Source organism: Pogoniulus pusillus, chromosome 24, assembly GCF_015220805.1.
Source record: "Pogoniulus pusillus isolate bPogPus1 chromosome 24, bPogPus1.pri, whole genome shotgun sequence".
NCBI classification, from domain to species: Eukaryota; Metazoa; Chordata; class Aves; order Piciformes; family Lybiidae; genus Pogoniulus; species Pogoniulus pusillus.
The window spans coordinates 19,228,519-19,254,949 of record NC_087287.1 but is presented as its reverse complement, the minus strand read 5'-3'; the positions used below and the strand labels follow the sequence as shown (position 1 = coordinate 19,254,949).

The 26,431-nt window shown below is 51.8% G+C and overlaps 1 protein-coding gene across 4 annotated transcripts in view; it reads right to left on the bottom strand.

Annotated features, from left to right (window-relative positions):
- The window catches only part of NCKAP1 (NCK associated protein 1), a 125,635-nt gene that overhangs the window by 69,292 nt on the left and 29,912 nt on the right, over window positions 1-26,431 (bottom strand). For 2 of the 4 annotated variants that reach the window (XM_064163861.1, XM_064163863.1), the window contains 10 exons: window positions 20,430-20,522; window positions 20,201-20,257; window positions 19,233-19,375; window positions 18,489-18,579; window positions 10,732-10,869; window positions 7,441-7,489; window positions 6,843-6,999; window positions 3,680-3,736; window positions 2,368-2,464; window positions 888-994 (listed from right to left, as the gene is read on the bottom strand). In XM_064163861.1, the coding sequence (XP_064019931.1) occupies window positions 888-994; window positions 2,368-2,464; window positions 3,680-3,736; window positions 6,843-6,999; window positions 7,441-7,489; window positions 10,732-10,869; window positions 18,489-18,579; window positions 19,233-19,375; window positions 20,201-20,257; window positions 20,430-20,522 (989 nt within the window). The remainder of the gene's footprint in view (window positions 1-887; window positions 995-2,367; window positions 2,465-3,679; window positions 3,737-6,842; window positions 7,000-7,440; window positions 7,490-10,731; window positions 10,870-18,488; window positions 18,580-19,232; window positions 19,376-20,200; window positions 20,258-20,429; window positions 20,523-26,431) is intronic. The other 2 variants (XM_064163862.1, XM_064163864.1) reach the window with 1 other exon arrangement.

Sequence of the window (26,431 nt, the reverse complement as noted above, 5' to 3'; positions counted from 1 at the left end):
CCTGGCTACAGCCTCCCTGCAGGCAGCTGCAGACAGCAATGAGCTCTGCCCTCAGCCTCCTCTGCTGCAGGCTGCACACCCCTAGCTCCCTCAGCCTCTCCTCACAGGGCTCTGCTCCAGGCCCCTCCCCAGCCTTGCTGCCCTCCTCTCAACACCTTCCAGCACCTCAACAGCTCTCTGCAATTCAGGAGCCCACAGCTGGACACAGCACTCAAGATGTGGCCTGAGCAGACCAGATATTTCATCACATTCAGTGCTTCTGTGCTCCACAACCTCCCTGGGCTACCTGTGCCAGGTGGGTTTTGACTATCTCCAGAGAGGGAGGCTCCACAGCCCCCCTGGGCAGCCTGTGCCAGGGCTCTGGCACCCTCACAGGGAGAAAATTCCTCCTCCTGTTTCCATGGAGCTTCCTATGCCTCAGCTGCCACCACTGCCCCTTGCCCTGGCACTGCCATCACCCAGCAGAGCCTGGCTGCAGCCTCCTGCCACTCACCTGCACATCTTTCCCAACACCAAGGAGGTCACCTCTCAGGCTGCTCCTCTCCTAGCAGCACAGCCCCAGCTCCCTCAGGCTCTCCTCCTAAGGAAGCTCTTCCACTGCCTGCAGCATCTCTGTGGCTCTGTGCTGGATTCCCAAGCAGTTCCTTGAGGTCCTTCTTGAACTGAGGGGCCCAGATCTGGACACAGTACTCCAGATGTGTCCTCCCCAGGGCAGAGCAGAGGGGCAGCATCTTTGTGGCTCTAACTGTTTCCAGCTAAAGATTTTCTACCAGCCCCAAGTTTCCCATACAGCCACATCCTTTTCTGAGATTGCCTTTCCCACAAATGGGATTCTTTCTGTGCAGCCATCCCAAGGTCTTAAGGTCTGCCTGCAGCAATGAACTTACTTATCTATGAAGTCATCGGCGCTCTTCTTGGGCATGTTATCCGCGTGACGGAGGAGCCAAATGATCTCATCACGAGCAAAGGACAATGCCATGAAAACAAAAAGGGCCTGCAAGAGAGAATTATTCACAAGCTGACACAGTTGTTCTCCCTGGAAAAGAGCTTTAAGATTAGCAAGTCCAGCCATTATCTTGCTCTGCCAAGTCTGGTGCTAAATCGTGTCCCTTAGCGTCTCTGAGCCTTTTAAACACCTGCAGGCAGGGGGATTCCAGCACCTCCCTGGGCACCTCCTTCAGGGGCTGAGAATCCTTTCAATGAAGAGGTTTCTTCTACTCATAGAATGGTCTAAGGTGGAAGGGAGCTCCAAAGGTCATCCAGTCCAAGCCCCGCTGCAGTCAGCTGGTACATGCCCAGAGCCCTGTCCAGCCTCACCCTGAATACTTCCAGGCATGGGGCCTCAACCACCTCCCTGGGCAACCTGCTGCAGTGTTCCACTGCCCTCGTGGTCAGAACTTGTTCCTCACATCCAATCTCAATCTGCTCTGCTCTCCTTTGCAGCCATTGTCCTCATCCTGTCCCTGCAGGCCTTTACAAACAGTCTCTCTGCAGCCTTCTCATAGCCTGTTTCAGATACTAAAGGTTGCTATTAGGTCTCCTCAGAGCCTCCTTTTTTCTTCACAGCCAATCTCACCCAGCTCTGTTTGTGCACATCAAGAGTCAACTACTCTCTAAAATCACAGAACCTTAACACTTCTGTCAGGAAGGTGTGTGGTTTCCCCCTGTTTCCCCAGAACTGTCATAGAATCAGCCCCATCAATCAATCATACAAGAGAGCTCCAAGCTCAGCCAGCCCAACCTAGCACCCAGCCCTGCCCAACCAACCACACCATGGCACTAAGTGCCCCAGCCAGGCTTGGCTGCAACACCTCCGGCCACAGCCACTCCACCACCTCCCTGGGCAGCCCATTCCAATGCCAATCACTCTCTCTGACAACAACTTCCTCCTCACAGCCAGCCTAGACCTGCCCTGGCACAGCTTCAGGCTCTGGCCCCTTCTTCTCTTGCTGGCTGCCTGGCAGCAGAGCCCAACCCCACCTGGCTACAGCCTCCCTGCAGGCAGCTGCAGACAGCAATGAGCTCTGCCCTGAGCCTCCTCTTCTGCAGGCTGCACCCCCCCAGCTCCCTCAGCCTCTCCTCACAGGGCTCTGCTCCAGGCCCCTCCCCAGCCTTGCTGTCCTTCTCTAGACACCTTCCAGCACCTCAACAGCTCTCTTGACTTGAGGAGCCCAGAACTGGACCCAGCACTCAAGGTGCTGTGTACTCACTCTCTCTGGGAAGAATTTCCTCCTAACATCCAGCCTAGACCTCCCCTGGCAGAACCTGAAACTGTGTCCCCTTGTTCTGTGGCTGGTTGCCTGGGAGAAAAGACTGCAAAGCAGAGTGCAAGGCTGCCTGAAGGCAGAAGCTGAGAGGCATGGTTACCTTGGGTCCCAGCAGGCCTGGCTGGTCAGACAGGACAGTGGCCAGCTCTTTGAGTGCAGAACGTAAGAACTTGCGTCTTTCTCTGTGCATTGAACCCCTGCACCAAAAGAACAAAGCAAAGCATCATCCATTCTGCAAACCACCAAACACTGAAGAGCAAGGACAGGCAAACTCACATCATAGCAACTTCAAAGGGTCAGTATTTCAAAGGAGGTGGTTTAATTACAGCAGGCATCCCCACCACCAAATCTGTATGTTCCTTAAGTAAGGTTATACTCAAACCTCGAGTTCTATGTCCCTGCTCTGGGAAGTGCCTTTGCCTCCAGGAAAAGATTTCTATTTAATCTGCATTCATGCTCAGTAATCAGATAAAAAGAAACTGGAGAATATCCTGATGAGCTGAAAAAGAATCTAGAACTTGGGAAGTTGAAGTGATCACAAAACCAGAGAACTGTCAGGGCTGGAAGGGATGTGAAGGATCACCTAGCTTCAACACCCCTGCCAGGGGCAGGCACACCTCAGAGAGTCATAGAGTGGTTTAGGTTGGAAAGGACCTCAAAGCTCAGCCAGTTCCAACTACCTGCCATAGGCAGGGACACCTCCCACTAGAACAGGTCACTCAAGGACTCATCCAACCTGGCCTTGAACAATGCCTCCAGGGAGGGAGCATTCACAATGTCCCTAAGCAACCTGTGCCAGTGTCTCATCACCCTCACACTAGATCAGGTTGCTCACAGCCACATCCAGCCTAGCCTTAGAAACTTCCAGGGATGAGGCTTCCACCACCTCCCTAAGCAACCTGTGCCAGTGTCTCATCACTCTCACACTAGATCAGGTTGCTCACAGCCACATCCAGCCTAGCCTTAGAAACTTCCAGGGATGAGGCTTCCACCACCTTCCTGGGCAACCTGTGCCATTGTCTCATCACCCTCACACTAGATCAGGTTGCTCACAGCCACATCCAGCCTAGCCTTAGAAACTTCCAGAGATGAGGCTTCCACCACCTTCCTGGGCAACCTGTGCCAGTGTCTCATGACCCTCATGCTGAAGAACTTCTTCATAACATCCAATCTCAATCTGCCCTCCTCTAGCTTGGCTCCATCCCCACCAGTTCTATCACTACTCTATCAAGTCCCTCAGCAGCTTTCTTGTAGCCCTCTTCAGACCTTGGAAGGTCACAATAAGATCACCTCATGGCATTAAGCATACCCAGGTTTAAAAGAACAATCAGTGCCTGACTGCACTTGCAAATACAGAACTAAAATCAGCCCTTGCTAAGGAGACCAAGAGGGAAGCTTTGTGAGACACTCACGCGTGTGAAACAGCAGCTTCTTTGCACTCTCTGATGTCATTGATGCGCTTGTTGTAGCTGCAAGTGAAAACAAAACACAACCCAGTAAGGGTTAGCAAGAGAGGAGCAGAACCTGAGAGGAGATGCAGTGCTACAGCAAGCAGGGTACAGCAAAAAGCTCACACAGCTTAGCTCTCCAGTTACAGAATCACAGAAGACATTTGGTTGGCAGAGATCTCCAACCCTTGACCCAGCACTGCAGGGTCAACACTACACCATGTCTCTAAGCACCAGCTCCACAGGCTGCTCACACACAGTATCACAGTATCATCAGGGTTGGAAGAGACCTCACAGATCATCAAGTCCAACCCTTTACCACAGAGCTCAAGGCCAGACCATGGCACCAAGTGCCACGTCCAGTCCTGCCTTGAACAGCTCCAGGGACGGCGACTCCACCACCTCCCCGGGCAGCCCATTCCAGTGTCCAATGACTCTCTCAGTGAAGAACTTTCTCCTCACCTCCAGCCTAAATCTCCCCTGGCACAGCCTGAGGCTGTGTCCTCTTGTTCTGGTGCTGGCCACCTGAGAGAAGAGAGCAGCCTCCTCCTGGCCACAACCTCCCCTCAGGTAGTTGCAGACAGCAATAAGGTCACCCCTGAGCCTCCTCTTCTCCAGGCTAACCAATCCCAGCTCCCTCAGCCTCTCCTCATAGGGCTTCTACGACACCTCCAGGAGTGGTGACTGCAGCACTGCTCTGGGCAGAACCCTCCCTGTGAAGAAGTAATTAGTGCTGAACACCAAAAGTGGCTACCAAACCCAGACAGCACAGAATTGCTGTTGGTATTCACTGATAGAGGTCTCCACTTTGCTTCTGAGTTTTCAAGTCATAGATTGCAGACACAGCGGGAGACAGATGCAGGCTTTCCAGCACACTCTGCACTCATGACATCATTGCTGTTCACTAGATGAAGATTTGTGGGGGAGATCATTAATTGGAACTTTTGCCAGTTTAGAGACTGATTCACCAGAACATTTCAGAAGTGAGATTGAATAAACAGGCAGGAGATGGTTCTGAAACCAGGATCCAGAAATTTAGACATTACAGGCACAGGATCCCAGGATGTTAGGAGTAGGAAGGGACCTCTGGAGAGCTTCCAGTCCAACCCCCTGCCAGAGCAGGAGCAGAGAATCCAGCACAGGTCACACAGGAACACATCCAGACAGGGCTGCAAAGGCTCCACAGAAGGAGACTCCACAGCCTCTCTGGGCAGCCTGTGCCAGGGCTCTGGCACCCTCACAGCCAAGAAGTTGTTGCTGCTGTTGAGCTGGAACTTGCTGTGCTGCAGTGTCCATCCCTTGCCCCTTGTCCTGTGGCAGGGCACAAGTGAGCAGAGGCTGTGCCTGTCCCTTCCTTCCTGCCCCCCAGCCCTCAGCTCTTGACAGACATTGCTCAGATCCCCTCTCAGCCTTCTCCTCTGCAGACTGCCCAGCCCCAGGGCTCTCAGCCTCTCCTCCTCAGGCACTGCTCCAGGCCCTGCAGCATCCTTGTGGCCCTCCCTTGGAGTCTCTCCAGCAGATCTCTGTCCCTCCTGAACTGGGGAGCCCAGAACTGGATGCAGTGTTCAAGGTGAGGCCTCACCAGGGCACAGTGGAGAGGGAGGAGAAGCTCCCTGGATCTGCTGGGTACACTCTTTCCGATGCCCCCCAGGATGCCATTGGCCTCCTTGGCCCCAAGGGCACATTGCTGTGCCATGCAGAACTTGCTGCCCACCAGCACTGCCAGGGCCTCCTCCGTGGGGCTGCTCTCCAGCAGATCACCTCCAGACCTCTACTGGTGCAGTTTATCCCTTCCCAGGGGCAGGACTCTGCTCTGATCCTTGTTGAACCTCACAGGTTCCTCTCTGCCCAGCTCTCAACCTGCCCCAGTCTCACTGCCTGGCTGCACAGCCTCCAGGTGTCCCAGCCCAGCCTGCCAGTGTGGTATCATCAGCAAACTCGCTGGGCAGACTCTCTGATCCATCACCTACGTGAGTCAAGACACTAAGCAAGAATGTTTGTGCACTGACTATGCTTGAGCACCATTTAGTGAAGCAGAAGTAACATCTTCTGAAGAGCTGCCTTAAAGAAGTGATAGATTTCAGCAGCTCTGCTGAAAGGAGAAGAAAAAAAACAGAATCATAGAATCAAGCAGGTTGGAAGAGACCTCCAAGATCACCCAGTCCAACCTAGCACCCAGCCCTAGCCAGTCAACCAGACCATGGCACTAAGTGCCTCATCCAGGCTTTGCTTGAAGACCCCCAGGGACGGTGCCTCCACCACCTCCCTGGGCAGCCCATTCCAATGCCAATCACTCTCTGTGAAGAAATTCCTCCTAACATCCAGCCTATACCTACCCTGGCACAACCCCCACCTGGCTACAATGCCCCTTCAGGTAGTTGTAGACAGTAATAAGATCACCCCTGAGCCTCCTCTTCTCCAGGCTAAACAGGCCCAGCTCCCTCAACCTCTCCTCATAGGATTTGTGCTCCAGGCCCCTCACCAGCTTTGTTGCCCTTCTCTGGACACCTTCCAGCACCTCAACATCTCTCTTGAATTGAGGGGCCCAGAACTGGACACAGCACTCAAGGTGTGGCCTGAGCAGTGCTGAGTACAGAGCAAGAATAACCTCCCTTGTCCTACTGGCCACACTGCTCCTGATGCAGGCCAGGATGCCATTGGCTCTCTTGGCCACCTGGGCACACTGCTGCCTCATCTTCAGCTTACTATCTACCAGCACCCCCAGGTCCCTTTCCTCCTGGCTGCTCTCCAGCCACTCAGTCCCCAGCCTGTAGTGCTGCTTGGGGTTGTTGTGGCCAAAGTGCAGAACCCTGCACTTGGCCTTCTTCAGTCTCATCCCACTGGCCTCTGCCCACCCATCCAGCCTGGCCAGGTCCCTCTGCAGGGCTCTCCTACCTTCCAACAGCTCCACACCTGCTCCCAGCTTGGTGTCATCTGCAAACTCACTGATGCTGGACTCAATCCCCTCATCCAGGTCATCAATAAAGATATTGAACAGGACTGGGCCCAGCACTGATCCTTGGGGAACACCACTAGTGCCAGCTGCCAACTGGATGTGGCACCATTCACCACCACTCTCTGAGCTCTGCCATCCAGTCAGTTCTTGATCCAGAGGAGCACAACTTACCCTCGTATGTTGACAAACAAGTCCTCTGCAGCTTTGTGAATGTGGAACACTTCATCTCGAAACAGAGCCAAGCAAGAGCTGCTCTGAAGTGCAAGCTTCCAGAGGTTCAAAGCTGTAGCATCACTGTTCAGGATTCCATGGCACAAAATAAATCCAACTTCAGCAGTTGAGATCGAGGCATGTCACAAAGCAGATGCACAGAAGGACAGTCAGAACACAAAGCATTCCCTCCTGAAGAGCTCAGATAGGTCATTAACAGACTGGGGGAGGGGATAATAATGATTTCAATAGCAAAGCCAATTACCTGTGCTGCTCTGGTGGAGGTGGTTTTGGCCTATTTTTGTCACACCACTTCCTCCATGCTCATACTACTCAGCTATTTTCATTAGAACTCCTTGAGGAGAACACTCCCAACTCCCCCTCCCTCCAAGCTCCATTCCAGCAGGGCATGTTGAGTTCTACCTTCAGTGCAGAGCTGAAGCTGTGCTACCCTCCTCTGAGTACAACAGCTTTTGTGCAGGACAGAAAAACCCAACAGTCTTTCAGATCTTAACTAATTTTCACACAACCAGGAGCTGTTTCAGAGTGTTTTACTCACAAATGATCCATTTCTCCATTGCATCCAGAGAGAGGTATTCACAAGGCATCTGTGGATAAAACAGCCAGGGGTAGCAAACTGGTTAGATAAAAGACACTGCAGAAGAAGCCTTTTGCAGGGGGATGATGAAATTGAGAGCAGCTCTGAAGAGGCTTGCAGGTGCTGGTGGATGAGAAGCTGCTCATGAGTCAGCAGTCATAGAATCAAGCAGGTTGGAAGAGAGCTCCAAGCTCAGCCAGCCCAACCTAGCACCTTCTAATTAACTAAAACCCAGCACTAAGTGCCCCAGCCAGGCTTGGCTGCAACACCTCCAGCCACAGCCACTCCACCACCTCCCTGGGCAGCCCATTCCAATGCCAATCACTCTCTCTGACAACAACTTCCTCCTCACAGCCAGCCTAGACCTGCCCTGGCACAGCTTCAGACTCTGTCCCCTTCTTCTGCTGCTGGCTGCCTGGCAGCAGAGCCCAACCCCACCTGGCTACAGCCTCCCTGCAGGCAGCTGCAGGCAGCAATGAGCTCTGCCCTCAGCCTCCTCTGCTGCAGGCTGCACACCCCCAGCTCCCTCAGCCTCTCCTCACAGGGCTCTGCTCCAGGCCCCTCCCCAGCCTTGCTGCCCTTCTCTCAACACCTTCCAGCACCTCAACATCCATCCTGGACTGCACCACGAGTGTGGACAACACATTGAGAGAGGTGATTCTGCCACTTAGTTCTGGTGAGACCTCACCTGTGGCCAGTTCTGGGGCCTCAAACACAAGACAGACATGGACCTACTGGAGCAGGTTCAGAGGAAGGCCACAAAGATGATCAGATGGGCTGGAGAACCTCTCCTACAGAGACAGGTTGAAAGAATTGGGGCTGGAGAAGAGATGGCTCTGGGGAGATCTTAGAGTTGCATTTCAGCACCTAAATGAGACCTACAGGAGGGCTGGGGAGGGACTGGTTAGAAGGGCTTATAGCAATAGGATGAGGGGAGATGGTTTTAAACTGGAGCATGCTAAACTCAGACTGGACATAAGGAAGAATCTCTTTACACTGAGTGGTGAAATCATGGAACAGGTTGCCCAGGGCTGTGGTTGAGGCCCTGTTTCTGGAGATATTCAAGATCAGACTCGATGTGGCCCTGGGCAGCCTCATCTAGTTGGAGGTGTCCCTGCTCACCACAGCAGGGGGTTGGACAAGATGACCTTTGATGTTCCCTTCCAACCCAGTGTGAATCTATGACAACTGAAGCCTTACATGCTGATGAGTCATGGAAGGCTGCTGCTAATTCCTAAGAGGGCACTGTTCCAGCCTTTCAGCAGTGTGCACCTGGAGCCCAGAGAGCAACCAGAGCCTGAGCTGCAGCAGCAGCAGTGTGGCCAGCAGGGCCAGGGAGGGGATTCTGCCCTTCTGTTCTGCTCTGATGAGACCCCATCTGGAGTACTGCATCCAGCTCTGTAGCCCCTGGGACAAGAGGGATGTGGAGATGCTGGAGAGTGTCCAGAGCAGGGCCAGGAGGATGCTCAGAGGCTGTAGCAGCTCTGCTGTGAGCACAGACTGAAAGAGTTGGGGCTGTGCAGGCTGGAGCAGAGGAGGCTCCCAGGGGACCTTCTTGTGGCCTGCCAGCATCTGAAGGGGGCTCCAAAAAAGCTGGGGAGGGACTTTTGAGGCTGTGAGGGAGTGGCAGGAGTGGGGGGAATGGAGCAAAGGTGGAGGTGGGGAGAGTGAGGCTGGAGGTGAGGAGGAAGTTGTTGAGCAGGAGAGTGGTGAGAGGCTGGACTGGGTTGCCCAGGGAGGTGGTTGAGGCCCCATGGCTGGAGGTGTTTGAGGCCAGGCTGGCTGAGGCTGTGTGCAGCCTGCTCTAGGGTAGGTTGTCCCTGGGCATGGCAGGGGGGTTGGCACTGGCTGCTCCTCGTGGTCCCTTCCAACCTTGACTGATTCTAGGATTCTAAATGCAGGGTTTGAACAATATGTGAGCCCCCAGAGGCTCTCCAATACTTTGAATGAAACAGTGAACATTTCACAGGCTCACAGGATGTTAGGGCTTGGAAGGGACCCAAGGAGATCATCCAGTCCAACCCCCTGCCAGAGCAGGACAATGCTATCTAACACAGAGCACACAGGAACACATCCAGACAGGCCTTGAGAGGCTCCACAGAAGGAGACTCCCCAACTTCCCTGGGCAGCCTGTGCCAGGGCTCTGGGACCCTTACAGGAAAGAAGTTCACTTCAATTTCATTTCAACAAACATTGTATTTAAGGATATCTGCTGGAAGGTGTCCAGAGAAGGGCCACAAGGATGATCAGAGGGCTGGGGCTGCTCTGCTATGAGGACAGGAGGAGAGAGCTGGAGCCAGGGAAAGAGCTGGGGCCACTCATGCTAGAGGAGAGAAGGCTCTGAGCAAACCTTACTGTGGCCTTCCAGTATTCATGTTGCTTCCCTTCATCTTTTGATTATCAAATACTGGAAATGAAGGCATGAGCCTTCCTCAACAGAAACTTTCATTCAAGTGAGAAAACTTCTCCCCCACCAAGGCTCCAAGACCTTATTGTGGCCTTCCAGTATCTGAAGTGGGCTACAAGAAAGCTGCTGAGGGACTTCTTAGGGTGTCAGTCTCTCTTCATCCAATTCATTCTCCAGGCCTTTCACAGCTTCCTTGCCCTCCTCTGCACTGGCTCCAGCACTTCCATGTCTCTCTTGTGTTGAGGTGCTGAAAACTGAACACAAAACTCGAGGGGCCTACAAGCAAGCTTCTGAAGGATTTGTTAGGGTGTCAGGTAGTGATAGGACCATTGGGAATGGATCCAAGCTAGAGGAGGGCAGATTGAGATTGGATGTTAGGAAGAAGTTCTTTCCCATGAGGGTGGTGAGACACTGGCACAGGCTGCCCAGGGAGGTGGTGGAAGCCTCAGCCCTGGAAGGTTTTAAGGCCAGGCTGGATGAGGCTGTGAGCAACCTGATCTGGTGTGAGGTGCCCCTGCCCATGACAGTGGGGGTGAAGCTGGATGATCCTTGAGGTCCCTTGTAGCCCTTAAAGAGCTGATTCTATGACTCTCTGTACACTGCAGAAGTTCATGTTGCTTCCCTTCATCTTTTGTTCATCAAACACTGGCATGAGGCCCCTTCAACAGAACCTTTCATTCATGGGAGAAAACTTCTCCCCCCTGCTGAAATGTTCACTTCTCCCAACAGGTTTATTTACACCTCTCATTCAAAGCTGCATTAAAAAGGTATCAAACCTGCCCATAGGGTCTCCCAAAAACTCCTGGTTCATTTTTAACCACAGAATAGAAACAAAAAGGCCATACTGTGTCAGACTGTGCAGGATTAAGCATTGTGCTCGGGGCACTGATGAGGCTCAGGAGCTGTGCATTCCTCCACTGGTCAGCTGAGAGGTTTCTTCGAGGATAAACCATCTGGAGTGAAATCAGAGCATCTGAAAGAGACTAAACAGGAGACCAACGATTTGGTTGAAGATATCCTCGAGGCTCAGCCTTGGATTAATAGTCCAAGTTCTTTACCTCTGTTTGTGAACCCTGCCCTGCAAGCATGAGAGCCCCATAATAGCAGCAGTGCTGTTTTCTCAGGAGCACTGCTAAGAGCAATCAAAACATTTCCCCAGACCCGTTCTGAAATCAAACCTGAGGTTCACATCCACTGCATCTAGGTTCTTCTCACAGAAGCAATCCCAAGCACAGCTCCAGGCTGGGTGGGGAATGGCTGAGAGCAGCCCTGAGGAACAGGCCCTGGGGGTCTGGGCTGATGCAAAGCTCCACAGGAGCCTGCAGGGTGAGTGCAGCCCAGACACAAGCCTGTGCTGGGCTGCAGCAAGAGCAGTGTGGGCACAGGGCAAGGGAGGGGATTCTGCCCCTTGCCTCTGCTCTCCTCACACCCCACCTGCAGTCCTGGGGGCAGTTCTGCAGCCCCCAGCACAAGCAGGACATGGAAGTGTTGGAGCCAGTGCAGAGGAGGCCACCAAGATGCTGAGAGGGCTGCAGCAGCTCTGCTGTGAGGCCAGGCTGAGAGAGTTGGGGCTGTGCAGCCTGGAGAGGAGAAGGCTTGGAGGAGACCTTGGAGTGGCCTTGCAGGATGTGAAGGGGGCTGCAGGAGGGCTGGGGAGGGACTACTGACAAGGTCTGGTAATGACAGGACGAGGGGGAATGGGTTTGAACTGGCAGAGGGGAGATTTAGACCAGATGTTAGGAGGAAGTTCTTTACAGTGAGGGTGGTGAGACACTGGCACAGGCTGCCCAGGGAGGTTGAGGAGCACAGAAGCACCCAATGTGATCTTTGATCCTCCACAACCTCCCTGGAGGTGATCATGGCCAGGTTGGATGAGGCCTTGAGCAACCTGTTCTAGCGGGAGGTGTCCCTGCCTATGTCAGGGGGTTGGAGCTGGCTGACTCTTGAGGTCCCTTCCAACCTTGACCATTCTATGACTCTATGATAAGAAAGACTATTCTGGGCTAAGGGAAATACAAAAAGAAGGAGGAGGGTTTGACTTTATTATTTCTTGCTAATTAGTTATAAAACTTCCAAGTTCAGACTGAGAGGCCATGGAAAAAAAAGAAGTCAGTAGAAACAACAAATCTGCTGCGTACAACTCAAAGTTGTTTGCTTCTATCCACTATCAATGCAAGCAACTCAATTATTGTGTTATTCCCTTCTCCAGTTCCTCATTTAATATTTCTTTCCCCCTCTGCTGGCAAATGATAACTACTTTGAGCAGATGCATCCTCAGAGCAGATTCATCACATCTGCAGGAGTGTGGTTCTATAGAATCCCAGAACGACCTGGGCAGGAAGGGACCTTCAAAGGTCATTCAGGCCAAGCCCCTCTGCAATCAGCAGGGACAGCCTCAACTAGAGCAGGTTGCCCACAGCCCTGTCCAGCCTCACCTCAAAGATCTCCAGGAATGGGGCCCCAAACACCTCCCTGGGCAACCTGTTGCAGTGTTGCACTACCCTCAAGGTGCAGAATTTGTTCATAACAATCTCAATCTGCTCTGCTCCAGTTTGCAGCCATTGCCCTCGTCCTGTCCCTGCAGACCTCTGCAAGCAGTCTCTCTGCAGCCTTCTTGTGGCCTCCTTCAGGTACTGGAAGGTCACTATTAGGTGTCCCCAGAGCCTTCTCTTCTCCAAGCTGCACAGCCCCAGCTCCCTCAGCCTGTCCCTTTAGCAGAGGTGCTCCAACCCCCTGAGCATCTTGGAAGCTCTCCTCCAGACCTGCTCCAGCAGGTCTATGTCCTTCCTATATTGAAGGCTCCAGAGCTGGATACTAGAGGTCCCTTCCAAGCCAGACCACTCTGTGATTCTATGATTCCATGAGTACATGTTTCTGTAGCACAGTGCCTGAGGAGAGGCTGAGGGAGCAGGGGGTGTGCAGCCTGCAGCAGAGGAGGCTGAGGGCAGAGCTCATTGCTGTCTGCAGCTGCCTGCAGGGAGGCTGTAGCCAGGTGGGGTTGGGCTCTGCAGCAAGAGAAGAAGGGGACAGAGTCTCAAGCTGTGCCAGGGCAGGTCTGGGCTGGATGTGAGGAGGAAGTTGTTGTCAGAGAGAGTGATTGGCATTGGAATGGGCTGCCCAGGGAGGTGGTGGAGTGGCTGTGGCTGGAGGTGTTGCAGCCAAGCCTGGCTGGGGCACTTAGTGCCATGGTGTGGTTGGTTGGGCAGGGCTGGGTGCTAGGTTGGGCTGGCTGAGCTTGGAGCTCTCTTCCAACCCAGCTGATTCCATGATTCCTGACCCCAATTTAAACCACTAGCACAGACTAAGCAGAACAGTAAAAGACAGACTGAAAGAAGGCTTCACAAAACATTGCAAGGGAAATGATTGCTCTACTGTTAAGCTGAGAAGGATAAACAAAGGTAATTCTGACAAGTGATGCATCTCTGCTCAAATGTGTAGGCAAAAAAAAGGTTAACTTCAAATGAGATCCTTAGCTAAGTAAGTCTGAACAAGGTAAGAACTGTGCAGAGTAAACTATAACACAAATGAGATTGCAGATTTAGCCAAGCAGAAGTAGCCAAAACTATTTCACTTAAGAGCACTTAGGAGAAGTAGCTGCAAAAGTTCTCATGGGGCAGCAATGTGCCCAAGTGGCTCAATGGCATCCTGGGAGGCATCAAGAAGAAGTGTGGCCAGCAGAGCTAAGGAGGTTCTTCTCTTCTCCATCTCTACTCTGCCTTGGGGACACCACACCTGGAATACTGTGTCCAGTTTGGGCCTCCCCAGGGAGAGACAGAGATCTGATGGAGAGAGTCCAATGCAGAGTCACAAGGAATATTAGGGGACATGAGCACCTCCCTGTGCAGAGAGACTGAGAGCCCTGGGGCTGTTCAGGCTGGAGAGGAGAAGGCTGAGAGGGATCTGATCAGTGTCTAGCAGTAGCTGAGGGGTGGGGGACAAGGGGAGGGGGCCAAGCTCTTTTGGGTGGTGCACAGCAATGAGCCAAGGAGCAATGCACACAAAGTGGAACAGAGAAGGTTTCATCTCAGCATGAGGAGAAAGTTCTTTGCAGTGAGGGTGCAGGAGCCCTGGAGCAGGCTGCCCAGAGAGGCTGTGGAGCCTCCTGCTCTGGAGCCTGTCAGAGCCCAGCTGGGTGCATTCCTGTGTGGGCTCCCCTGGGTGATGCTGCTTTTGGCAGGGAGGTTGGACTCTGGAGGTGCCTTCCAACCTCTAACATTGTCTGATTCTGTGAAAACTCTCTGGGCTTTAAAGACTTAAGGTAACTAAGAAGGAAAGCTCACAAGGATTAGAGAAGAAAGAGAGACAATCAGCACCTCAACTTAAAAATAAGGGCAAAAGGAACCACTCAGACTTTAAAAACTCCAGGCAATAACTTAGTATTGAACTTAAACTCCTGACAAAGACTGCAAAGTCAACTTGTTAAGGCAGTCAGTTTGGAAGCAGGTAGAAAATAACCCCTTTAGAAGAACCAGACAGCACTGATTGAACAAAGTGAGTTTCCCTTAACAGAGTATCCATCCTAGTGGATGGAGAGGAAGAGATAAACAGGAGATGCACTGATTTTGGCCAGACTTCTGTTGCCTTTTCCAAGGCTTTCTCACACCAAAATACAGCCTAGATAAATCATCACTGATCTGCAGTGCAGCCAGCTCCACAAGACAGGTGGTGGAAGAGCCATCTCTGGATGTGGGTCTGGGTAATCTGATCTAGTGGGAAGTGTTCCTGCCCATGGCAGGGGGGTTGGAACTGGATGAAAGATCCCTTCTAACCCTGCTGATTCTGTGGTGCTGTGAATGTGAGCTGAGAAGCATTTGCACAGAGAAAGCTGAAGGAGTTGGGTTCATTTAAGTGAGCCAAGTGAAGGGATTGGGCACATTTAAGTGAGCCAAGTGAAGGCATTGGGCTCATTTAAGTGAGCCAAGTGAAGGGATTGGGCTCATTTAAGTGAGCCAAGTGAAGGGATTGGGCTCATTTAAGCGAGCCAAGTGAAGGGATTGGGCTCATTTAAGCGAGCCAAGTGAAGGGATTGGGCTCATTTAAGATAGCCAAGTGAAGGGATTGGGCTCATTTAAGATAGCCAAGTCAAGTGAGCAGAGCAGACAAGGTCAGCTTTTGAGGAAAGCAGCTATTTTGAAAGAGGCAGTGATGATTTCTCCATCCATTGAGGACAAGCCAAAGGAAAAAACCAACACATTCAGGTTACTAAAAAGAGGAAACCTTTTTACCTAGAGTAGTGAACCAGCAGAAAAACTGCCTTCAGGGAAACACAAGGAATTTGAAGCTCAAAACCAAACCAGAAGTAGTCTGTCTCCCTCCCCTGACCCCCAGATGTTTATACACCTTTATTAAATGCCCTCTCAGTCTTCTCTTCTCCAGACTGAGCAGCCCTAGGGCCCTCAGCCTCTCCTCATCAGGCAGTGCTCCAGTCCCCTCATCATCCTCACAGCTCTCCACTGGACCCTCTCCAGCAGATCCCTGTCCCTCTGAAACTGGGGAACCCAAACCTGAAGGCAGCACTCAAGATGAGAACTCAGCATGGCAGAGCAGAGGGGAAGGAGAACCTCCCTTGGCTCTGGCTGGGGGGTGGACACCCTACAAGCCTGTGAGCTATTCTCAAGCCACCACTGCTGGATTACTGTAATCAGTTCCTGGAGAGGCTCCAGAGGAGGCCATGAAGAAGGCCTGGGGAACCTCCCCGGCAGGGTGCGGCAGTTTGAGCTGATTTTGAGCTCAGACACAGAAACCACTCGGAACACACAAACTTAGAAGTGGAAGCTCTGAGTGGAGAGGTGAACAGAGAATCATAGAACCAGCCAGGCTGGAAGAGAGCTCCAAGCTCAGCCAGCCCAGCCCAGCACCCAGCCCCAACCAACCAACCAGACCATGGCACTAAGTGCCCCAGCCAGGCTTGGCTGCAACACCTCCAGCCACAGCCACTCCACCACCTCCCTGGGCAGCCCATTCCAGTGCCAATCACTCTCTCTGACAACAACTTCCTCCTCACAGCCAGCCTAGACCTGCCCTGCCACAGCTTCACACTCTCTCCCCTTCTTCTCTTGCTGGCTGCCTGGCAGCAGAGCCCAACCCCACCTGGCTACAGCCTCCCTGCAGGCAGCTGCAGGCAGCAATGAGCTCTGCCCTCAGCCTCCTCTGCTGCAGGCTGCACACCCCCAGCTCCCTCAGCCTCTCCTCACAGGGCTCTGCCCCAGGCCCCTCCCCAGCCTTGCTGCCCTTCTCTCAACACCTTCCAGCACCTCAACAGCTCTCTGCAATTCAGGAGCCCACAACTGGACACAGCACTCAAGGGGTGGCCTGAGCAGTGTTGAGCACAGGGGCACAAGAACCTCCCTTGTCCTGCTGCCCACACTGCTCCTCAGCCAGCCCAGGATGCCATTGGCTCTGCTGCCCACCTGGGCACTGCTGCCTCATCTGCAGCTCCTCTCTCTCAGCACCCCCAGCTCCCTCTCTGCCTGCCTGCTCTCAGCCACTCTGGCCCCAGCCTCTAGTGCTGCTTGGGGTTGTTGTGGCCAAAGTGCAGAACCCTGCACTTGGCCTTGTTCTGTCTCATCCCAGTGGCCTCTGCCCACCCATCCAGCCTGGCCAGGTCCCTCTACAGGGCTCTCCTACCCTCCAACAGCTCCACACCTGCTCCTAGCTTGGTGGGACAGGCCATAGAATGGTAACAATGAGCAAGTTAATATCATTTCCATGGAGCATCAAGAGCTTTACATCTGCAAGCACAGCTTGGGCCTTCCCCTTGTTGCTTCTGCTGCTATCTTCCCCCACTGCTGTTTTGGCTGCTGCTTTGCTGCTTGACCCCTTCCCCATCCTCCTCAAGGTTATTCTATTGCTGTAGTAGTTTCTGCTCCTTATACTCTTACATTTAAACTGTAAGAAATCAAGTTCCATTTCTCCTGACTTTCCAAAAACCCCTGTTCTAGTGAGTTTAGCAGGGGAGGGATCCACCCTAACCTGGGCCATGGGGACAGGCTGCAAGAGTGGAGGCTGCTCAGCCTGGAGAAGAGAAGGCTCCAGGGAGATCTTAGAGTAGCCTTCCAGTACCTGAAGCTTTAAGAAGGCAGATTTGGACTTGGAATCAGGAAGAAATTGCTTGCAGTGAGGGTGGTGAGACACTTTAACAGGTTGCCCAGGGAGGTGGTGCACACCCCCTCCCTGGAGGTGTTCAAAGCCAGGCTGGATAAGATCTTGAGCAATCTGGCCTAGTGGGAGGTGTCTCTGCCAGTGCCAAGGGGGTTGAAATGGGATGGTTTTTAAGGTCACTTCCAACCCAACACATTCTATGAACTGATTTGTAATCAATTTCTAACTCTTAGTGAAAACAAACAGAGTAAGGCTGGATAAGGTCTGGGGCAATCTGGTCTAGTGGGAGGTGTCTCTGCCAGTGCCAAGGGGGTTGAAATTGGATGGTTTTTAAGGTCCCTTCCAGCCCAATCCATTCACAGGTTCATAGTGTGTTAGGGGTTGGAAGGGACCCAAGGAGATCATCCAGTCCAACCCCCTGCCAGAGCAGGACAATGCTATCTAACACAGAGCACACAGGAACACATCCAGACAGGCCTTGAGAGGCTCCAGAGAAGGAGACTCCACAACCTCTCTGGGCAGCCTGTGCCAGTGCTCTGGGACCCTTACAGGAAAGAAGTTCCCCCTTGTGTTGAGCTGGAACCTCTTTTGCTGCAGCTTGCACCCATTGCTCCTTGTCCTGTCCCAGGCAGCAGTGAGCAGAGCCTGCCCCCCCCTCCTGGCAGCCCTCAGATACTTATGAACATTTATCCAATCCCCTCTCAGTCTTCTCTTCTCCAGACTGAGCAGCCCCAGGGCCCTCAGCCTCCCCTCATCAGCCATGCCCTCCTGGCCCCTCATCATCCTCACAGCCCTCTGCTGGACCCTCTCCAGCAGATCCCTGTCCCTCTGAAACTGGGGAGCCCAAACCTGAAGGCAGTACTCAAGATGGGATCTCAGCAGGGCAGAGCAGAGGGGGAGGAGAACCTCCCTTGATCTGCTGGGCACACTGCTCCTAACACACCCCAGATCCCATTGGCCTCTTGGCCCCCAGGGCACATTGCTGTGCCATGGATGTTCTCCACCAGCACCCCCAGGGCCCTCTCCACAGGGCTGCTCTCCAGCAGTCACCTCCCAGCCTCTACTGCTGCAGTTTGTTATTGCTCCCCAGATGCAGGACTCTGCACTTGTCCCTGTTGAACTTCATCTGGCTCCTCTGTGCCCAGCTCTCAGGTCTCTCTGGATGGCAGCACAGCCTGCAGCTGTCTCAGCCAAGCCTCCCAGCTTGGTGTCAGCAGCAAACCTGCTGAGCAGACTCTCTGTGCCCTCTATGAACTCATTTGTAATCAATTTCTAATTCTTAGTGAAAACAACCCAAACAAACAGGGCCTTAAAAATGTGCCTTTGCATTCCTGTAGTGGTTCTGTTATGTCCATCCCCAGCCTCAGACACACACTGTGAGTAAAATGTCCTGTAGACTTTATACCTAATAGCCTTTGACAAAGAACTCTTCTCCATTTACAGTTTCCCCCCTCTCTGCTTCACCAAGGTCACTGTGTGCCTGTAAAAAGAGGTTACTTACTTTACTGTGAGGTACAAATTCCTCCATCATCTTCTTTAAAGGGTTTTCATAATCCACAATCATCTGGCCAAGGCGTGGATATTCCCTGTCACTAAAGGCAACAACAAACAATTCACTCAGGAGCAGCTGTTAGTATCACTGCACTACAATACACATTTCCCTCTCAGGAGCAGCTGTTAGTATCACTGCACTACAATACACATTTCCCTCTCAGGAGCAGCTGTTAGTATCACTGTAGTACAATACACATTTCCCTCTCAGGAGCAGCTGTTAGTATCACTGTGCTACAATACGCATTTCCCTCTCAGGAGCAGCTGTTAGTATCACTGTAGTACAATACACATTTCCCTCTCAGAAGCAGCTGTTAGTACCACTGTAGTACAATACACATTTCCCTCTCAGAAGCAGCTGTTAGTATCACTGTAGTACAATACACATTTCCCTCTCAGGAGCAGCTGTTAGTATCACTGCACTACAATACACATTTCCCTCTCAGAAGCAGCTGTTAGTATCACTGTGCTACAATACACATTTCCCTCTCAGGAGCAGCTGTTAGTATCACTGTAGTACAATACACATTTCCCTCTCAGAAGCAGCTGTTAGCATCACTGTAGTACAATACACATTTCCCTCCCAGGAGCAGCTGTTAGTATCACTGTGCTACAATACACATTTCCCTCTCAGAAGCAGCTGTTAGTAGCACTGTAGTACAATACACATTTCCTAGAGGACAGCTTTTGTTACCTTGCTCCATGTGTCATTTCGTGGGCATAGTTGTAGAGCCCAATGATAGCCTTTCTCTCTTCAATTCGAGACAGCAGGATCATGAGAGTTGTGTAGGTTATGATCAGATCTAGGTAGTTCTTTGTTAAATCAAAGTTTACAGTCTGGAGATTAAAACAAACAAACAGCTAATCAGCATGCTCAAATGTTAGCACACAACTTGCTCCTTACCTTGCCACCAGTTTTTAAACCCAGTGGAGTGTCCTGAACAAGGTTTTTGCTCCAGGGACACACAGGCTTTGTACAGGCTTAATTTATTCACTCAAATCCCCACAACTGTTTGCAGTCATGAAAGCTCTGAGTGGAGAGGTGAACAGAGAATCATAGAATCAGGCAGGTTGGAAGAGAGCTCCAAGCTCAGCCAGCCCAACCTAGCACCCAGCCCTGCCCAACCAACCAGACCATGGCACTAAGTGCCCCAGCCAGGCTTGGCTGCAACACCTCCAGCCACGGCCACTCCACCACCTCCCTGGGCAGCCCATTCCAATGCCAATCACTCTCTCTGACAACAACTTCCTCCTCACAGCCATCCTAGACCTGCCCTGCCACAGCTTCACACTCTGGCCCCTTCTTCTGGTGCTGGCTGTCTGGCAGCAGAGCCCAACCCCACCTGGCTACAGCCTCCCTGCAGGCAGCTGCAGGCAGCAATCAGCTCTGCCCTCAGCCTCCTCTGCTGCAGGCTGCACACCCCCAGCTCCCTCAGCCTCTCCTCACAGGGCTCTGCTCCAGGCCCCTCCCCAGCCTTGCTGCCCTGCTCTCAACACCTTCCAGCACCTCAACAGCTCTCTGCAATTCAGGAGCCCACAACTGGCCACAATACTCAAGGTGTGACAAACAAGTTGTTGCTACTATCCATGCAGGACTCTGATTAGAAACCTTTTTAAGTTGGAAGAGTTGAACTCATTTAAAGCTTAACTGCAGCAACTTACAATATCAAAGAAGACCTGGCAAACGTCGATAGTGTTCAGCAGCTCACAGACGTGGTCCTTGGAACACAGAGACACAGCTTTAGTTTCAACAAGATCTGAGCACCTCATTATCAGAGTGAGACTGACAGACATTTGTTGTGCTACTGCACTACACAGTGGTGCTTCATGCATGAAAACACAGACAGCTGATGGGACAGGATAACCAACGCAGCTGTTTGCAATCCCTTACCTTAAACTCCATTACATCAACAAAAGTGAAGTAGTATAATGCCAGGTTCTTTAGGATCTCTGACTTTTCTTTCTGGAGCTGAGCAAGCTGTTGCTAAAAGAGAGGAAGACAAACACTCCTGTTACTCTTAGAAGACCATGGGAAAAGAGCTGAGATACCTGTGAAGCGCAGAGTAACCACCAGGCTACGCAGAGAAGCCTTAACATGGTTTGCTAAGACCCGAGGCTCTGCATGCCTCAAACACACACAGAGTCCTCAGGTCAGTTTAACAGCTGCCAACTATACTTTGAAGAGAAAAAGTCAAATTAGTACACATTAGTACCAGAGTCATGTTGGTTTAGCTCAGCTAGAGGTGCAAATGGGGAGTTAGGAGAAGAGTGTTACCAGATGTACCATTAGCAAAAGCAGAACGGGAGGTGGCTAGGGATCAGCGTGACATTACTCGAGGTGGGAGGAAAGAAAGGTGGCAGAGGTTATACAACTTGACTACAGAACACAAAATGAAATCCATTATGCTTTGAAATTCTGAACTTACCAAAAAGAATATCCAGGCAAAGCCACGTTAAGCATGCAAAATAAAATGCAGATACAAACATAAAATACGGTAACGGTTCTCGGACCAGTTCCATATCAACACAGTAAGTACATTGGAACCAAAAAAGGAAAAGGCAACAAAATCAACAACAACAACAACTTAAAACTGGGAAAATAAACAACAACATAAATCAAGAAGCAAAACATTAGCATTAGACACTGGTGGAGAAAATGGGAGAGGCAAACGTGAATACGAAGGTGCCAAAGAGTTTGCTTGGGGTTTGGGGTCACTTTTGGTTCTCATTTGCAATTTGGCAGGTTTTATTTCTGAGGGAAGGGGACAGAGACCTTGACCACAGTTAAAAACACACACCAAAAAAACCCCCAAGCTGCTGCTGAACAGCCATTCTCTATCTACATACTCCACTGTGCTGCTTTGAGGCTAGCTGGAATATTTTAGCAAGAGAAATTAGATTCCAGGCTGGGCAAAGGAAGCAGTGCTGAGGTCTGCTGCACTCATAGGCTGGCTGAGATGGATAAAAAGAAGACAAAACATAGGTAAGACAGTGTGAGAGTCTCTATCTATGAGAGTCAGTGCCTGTGCTTTTTATTCCTGGGCTTGGGCTGTGTTACCCAACTCATTCTGCATCTAACCCCTCTGGCTGATCCTCCAAACTCACCTTGCAGGTAAGGCAGAGTCTGGGGTAAGGCAGAGGGGTGGGGAGAAGGTGGCAGGGTGGTTGGGAGCCCCTCCTGGGCACTGGTTTCTGGCAGGGCTGTTGTGTTTCTGCATTGCCTTTAACTTGTCTGCTGCTGTCTGGAGCTGTGAATATTGTAACTATCTGCTTGTGTCTTGTGCTGAGCTGTGAGCAGAAAGCTTCAGTGCTTAACTGCCAGCTCAGCTGAGTCTAGTCTGGGTGATTTCATAAGAGCAGGGCAGTGGGGAAACTCCCAAACCATCACATCCAGTCTCACAGCACTGCAGAAATCCAATGATTTAACTTGCACTATCCAGGCTTCTGTTTAACTCATTTCAGTTCATGTATCAAGAGGCTTTAAGCAGTCATAGAACCACAGATTCAACCAGGCTGGAAGAGACCTCCAAGATGATCCAGCCCAACCTAGCACGCAGCCATATCCAGTCAACCAGACCCTAACACTTAACAGGAAAAGGTGCCCTCCAAAAAGTGACATGGTTTTAAGTTAATGACAGATCAAGCTTAAATAGGGTTTTCCTCTTCCCCAGAGCAGTCAAATAGAAGAAAGATTAAATAGTTTTACATTAGTTAGCTTTTTTTTCCATAGGAGAGGGTTAGAAATGAAGACACTTCTTTAGCTCCCTCGCTTTACAGAGCTCTGCTCTGTGTTCTCAGTTTTATGGAAAGCACTAAAATTCCTCTCAATTAAAATATAGAGACTGCCTAGATCCCTAATGGATTCATATATAAGGCAATGTTTGCTTCTTTCCTCTGAATTGTTAGAGGTTATGAGGATTTTTAGAAGCCTTGAGCCACAAAACTTCCATTATAGCTAAGGAAGCACAGAGAGAGCTATCAGCAAACTGTAATGGCTACCTCCTAAATACTTCTACCTGCTCTTAACCAGCATAAAGGATTCCATTCTAGAGCCTAACCTCAGTGTCTGACAGTTCTGCCTGCTCTTAATCAGCATAAAGGATTCCATTCTAGAGCCTAACCTCAGTGTCTGATAGTTCTGCCTGCTCTTAACGCAGCATAAAGGATTCCATTCTAGAACCTAACCTCAGTGTCTGATAGTTCTGCCTGTTCCTAAACCAGCATAAAGGATTCCATTCTAGAGCCTAACCTCACTGTCTGACAGTTCTGCCTGCTCTTAACCCAGCATAAAGGATTTCATTCTAGAGCCTAACCTCAGTGTCTGATAGTTCTGTCTGTTCCTAAACCAGCATAAAGGATTCCATTCTAGAGCCTAACCTCAGTGTCTCATAGTTCTGCCTGCTCTTAACCAGCAGAAAGGATTCCATTCTAGAGCCTAACCTCAGTGTCTGACAGTTCTGCCTGCTCTTAACCCAGCATAAAGGATTTCATTCCAGAGGTCTAACCCCAATGTCTACCCTATCTATGCATGTTTCTTTCACACAGTCATCAGCTGTCACTTGACTAGAAACCAGTTTCAAGCCCATGTGGGTTTTTTGACACTTCTGACATTCTCCTGCACTAAGAAATGAGTTATTTCCATTTAACCTGCTGTTGTACAAAGATCTGTTGTCAAACATCAGTCCAGAGAAGGCCATGAGGATGCTGAGAGGGCTGCAGCAGCTCTGCTCTGAGGCCAGGCTGAGAGAGTTGGGGCTGTGCAGGCTGGAGAAGAGAAGGCTTGGAGAAGACCTTGGAGCAGCCTTCCAGGATCTGAAGGGGGCTCCAGGAGGGCTGGGGAGGGACTATTGACAAAGGGGGAATGGGTTTGAAGTGGCAGAGGGGAGACTCAAACTAGATGGTAGGAAAGGGTTCTTGATAGTGAGGGTGGTGAGACACTGGCACAGGTTGAGGGTGGTGAGACACTGGTACAGGTTGAGGGTGGTGAGACACTGGCACAGGTTGCCCAGGGAGGTTGTGGAGCACAGAAGCACCCAACGTGATCAAAGATCACGTTGGGTGCTTCTGTGCTCCACAACCTCCCTGGAGGTGTTTAAAGCCAGCTCTAAGGTCTCTCTGGAGCCTCCTCTTCCCCAAGCTGAACAACTCCTGCTCCTTCAGCCTGTCCTCACAGCAGCAAAACACTGAGTTTGCATTCATGGGAGGTTTCACCTCCAGCCTTGGCTTCATCTTATGACCATCTGCTGGCAGCAGCTCCATGCAGGCAGCACAGCCTGAGTGGGGATGTTCAGCACCCAGCTGACAGCATGAAGGGGCTTGGATGTTTATTTGCCTCTCTATGGCTGGGGAATGTGGGTGTAGCTCCTTCCACACCCACTGCACCACAACTTTCCATTACCAATTTAAACAGCTGTTTAGAAACAGCTGCTGCTGCATCATTTGGTATGGTGCATCTGATTTGATGGGGTTTGGGGTTTTTGCTTCCTCTGCAATTCCCTTTATCAGGCAAAGGATTCTGTTTCCAATATGCAACAGGAGTTTTAAAGCTCTGAAGGAAGAACTACTTCAAGAACTACTAGCAGCAAAAGAGTATTTTTACTTGAGCTAACTTGGCCTTTAGTTAGAGATAGCTGCTTTATTTGTTTGTTCTTAGAGGTATCTTAAAGGGTATCAGGCAGTGACAGGACAGGGGGGGATGGGGTGAAGCTGGAGGTGGGGAGAGTCAGACTGGACACGAGGAGGAAGTTGGGGCTGTGCAGGCTGGAGCAGAGAAGGCTCCCAGGTGACCTTCTTGTGGCCTGCCAGGATCTGAAGAGGGCTACAAAAAAGCTGGGGGGGGGACTTTTGAGGCTGTCAGGGAGTGCCAGGAGTGGAGGGAATTGAGCAAAGCTGGAGGTGGGGAGAGGCAGGCTGGAGAGGCTGAGGGAGCTGGGATTGGTTAGCCTGGAGAAGAGGAGGCTCAGGGGAGACCTTATTGCTGTCTGCAACTACCTGAGGGGTGGTTGTGGCCAGGAGGAGGTTGCTCTCTTCTCTCAGGTGGCCAGCACCAGAACAAGAGGACACAGCCTCAGGCTGTGCCAGGGGAGATTTAGGCTGGAGGTGAGGAGAAAGTTCTTCCCTGAGAGAGTCATTGGACACTGGAATGGGCTGCCCGGGGAGGTGGTGGAGTCGCCCTATCCAGTCAACCAGACCATGGCACTAAGTGCCCCAGCCAGGCTTGGCTGCAACACCTCCAGCCACAGCCACTCCACCACCTCCCTGGGCAGCCCATTCCAGTGCCAATCACTCTCTCTGACAACAACTTCCTCCTCACAGCCAGCCTAGACCTGCCCTGGCACAGCTTCAGACTCTGTCCCCTTCTTCTCTTGCTGACTGCCTGGCAGCAGAGCCCAACCCCACCTGGCTACAACCTCCCTGCAGGCAGCTGCAGGCAGCAATGAGCTCTGCCCTCAGCCTCCTCTGCTGCAGGCTGCACACCCCCAGCTCCCTCAGCCTCTCCTCACAGGGCTGTGCTCCAGGCCCCTCCCCAGCCTTGCTGCCCTTCTCTCAACACCTTCCAGCACCTCAACAGCTCTCTGCAATTCAGGAGCCCACAACTGGACACAGGACTCCAGGGGTGGCCTGAGCAGTGCTGAGCACAGGGGCACAAGAACCTCCCTTGTCCTGACGCCCACACTGCTCCTGAGCCAGCCCAGGATGCCATTGGCTCTGCTGCCCACCTGGGCACTGCTGCCTCAGCTTCAGCTCCTCTCTCCCAGCACCCCCAGCTCCCTCTCCTCCTGGCTGCTCTCAATCACTCTGTCCCCAGCCTGTAGCACTGCTTGGGGTTGTTGTGGCCAAAGTGTAGAACCCTGCTCTGCCAGGACTCGATCTCCTCGGGTCCCTTCCAACCCCTAACATCCTGTGACCCTGTGAAATGCTACACTGCTTCTATTCTACTCTCATATGTTCTTAATTCCAGTCCCCACTGACACAGTGCTTCACTGGTCTGCTTAGCACTAAGCAATGACTAAGCCCCAAGGTCTCCAGGAGGCATTTAAAAAAACAGAGGAGTTTTTTCTCCAGAGAAATCACTGAGGAGCAATCTGAGCAAGAAAAAAAGATGCCTGTTCAAAAAAGCAGGCAGATATCCCCACTGCTTCCCAAATGTGGTGTTCTGGAGAGCAGAAAGGGGCCAAGCCTCATCACCCAGACACAGAGAATGACCTCTGCAGGCAGCAGATTTCTCAGGCCCTACCCATGAGCTGCAGAAAAATCTTCTCTCCCTGCAACTCCAGGGCCCCATGGAGAAGGATTTCAAGATGGTTTTACACAGCATTAAATTGACAAGTTCTGCATGGGACAGCAGTGGGCAAATAAGGCCAATGGCATCCTGAGGGGCATTGAGAAGAGTGTACCCAGCAGATCCAGGGAGCTCCTCCTCTCCCTCTACTCCCCCCCAGTGAGGCCCCACCTGGAATACTGCATCCAGTTCCAGGCTCCCCAGTTCAAGAGAGAGAGGCATCTGCTGCAGAGAATCCAAGGGAGGGCTTACAAGGATGAAAAGACTGGAGCAGTGCCTGAGGAGGAGAGGCTGAGAGCCCTGGGGCTGGGCAGTCTGCAGAGGAGAAGGCCAAGAGGGGATCTGAGCAATGTCTGTCAAGAGCTGAGGGCTGGGGGGCAGGAAGGAAGGGACAGGGACAGCCTCTGCTCACTTGTGCCCTGCCACAGGACAAGGGGCAAGGGATGGACACTGCAGCACAGCAAGTTCCAGCTCAACAGCAGCAACAACTTCTTGGCTGTGAGGGTGCCAGAGCCCTGGCACAGGCTGCCCAGAGAGGTTGTGGAGTCTCCTTCTGTGGAGCCTTTGCAGCCCTGTCTGGATGTGTTCCTGTGTGACCTGTGCTGGATTCT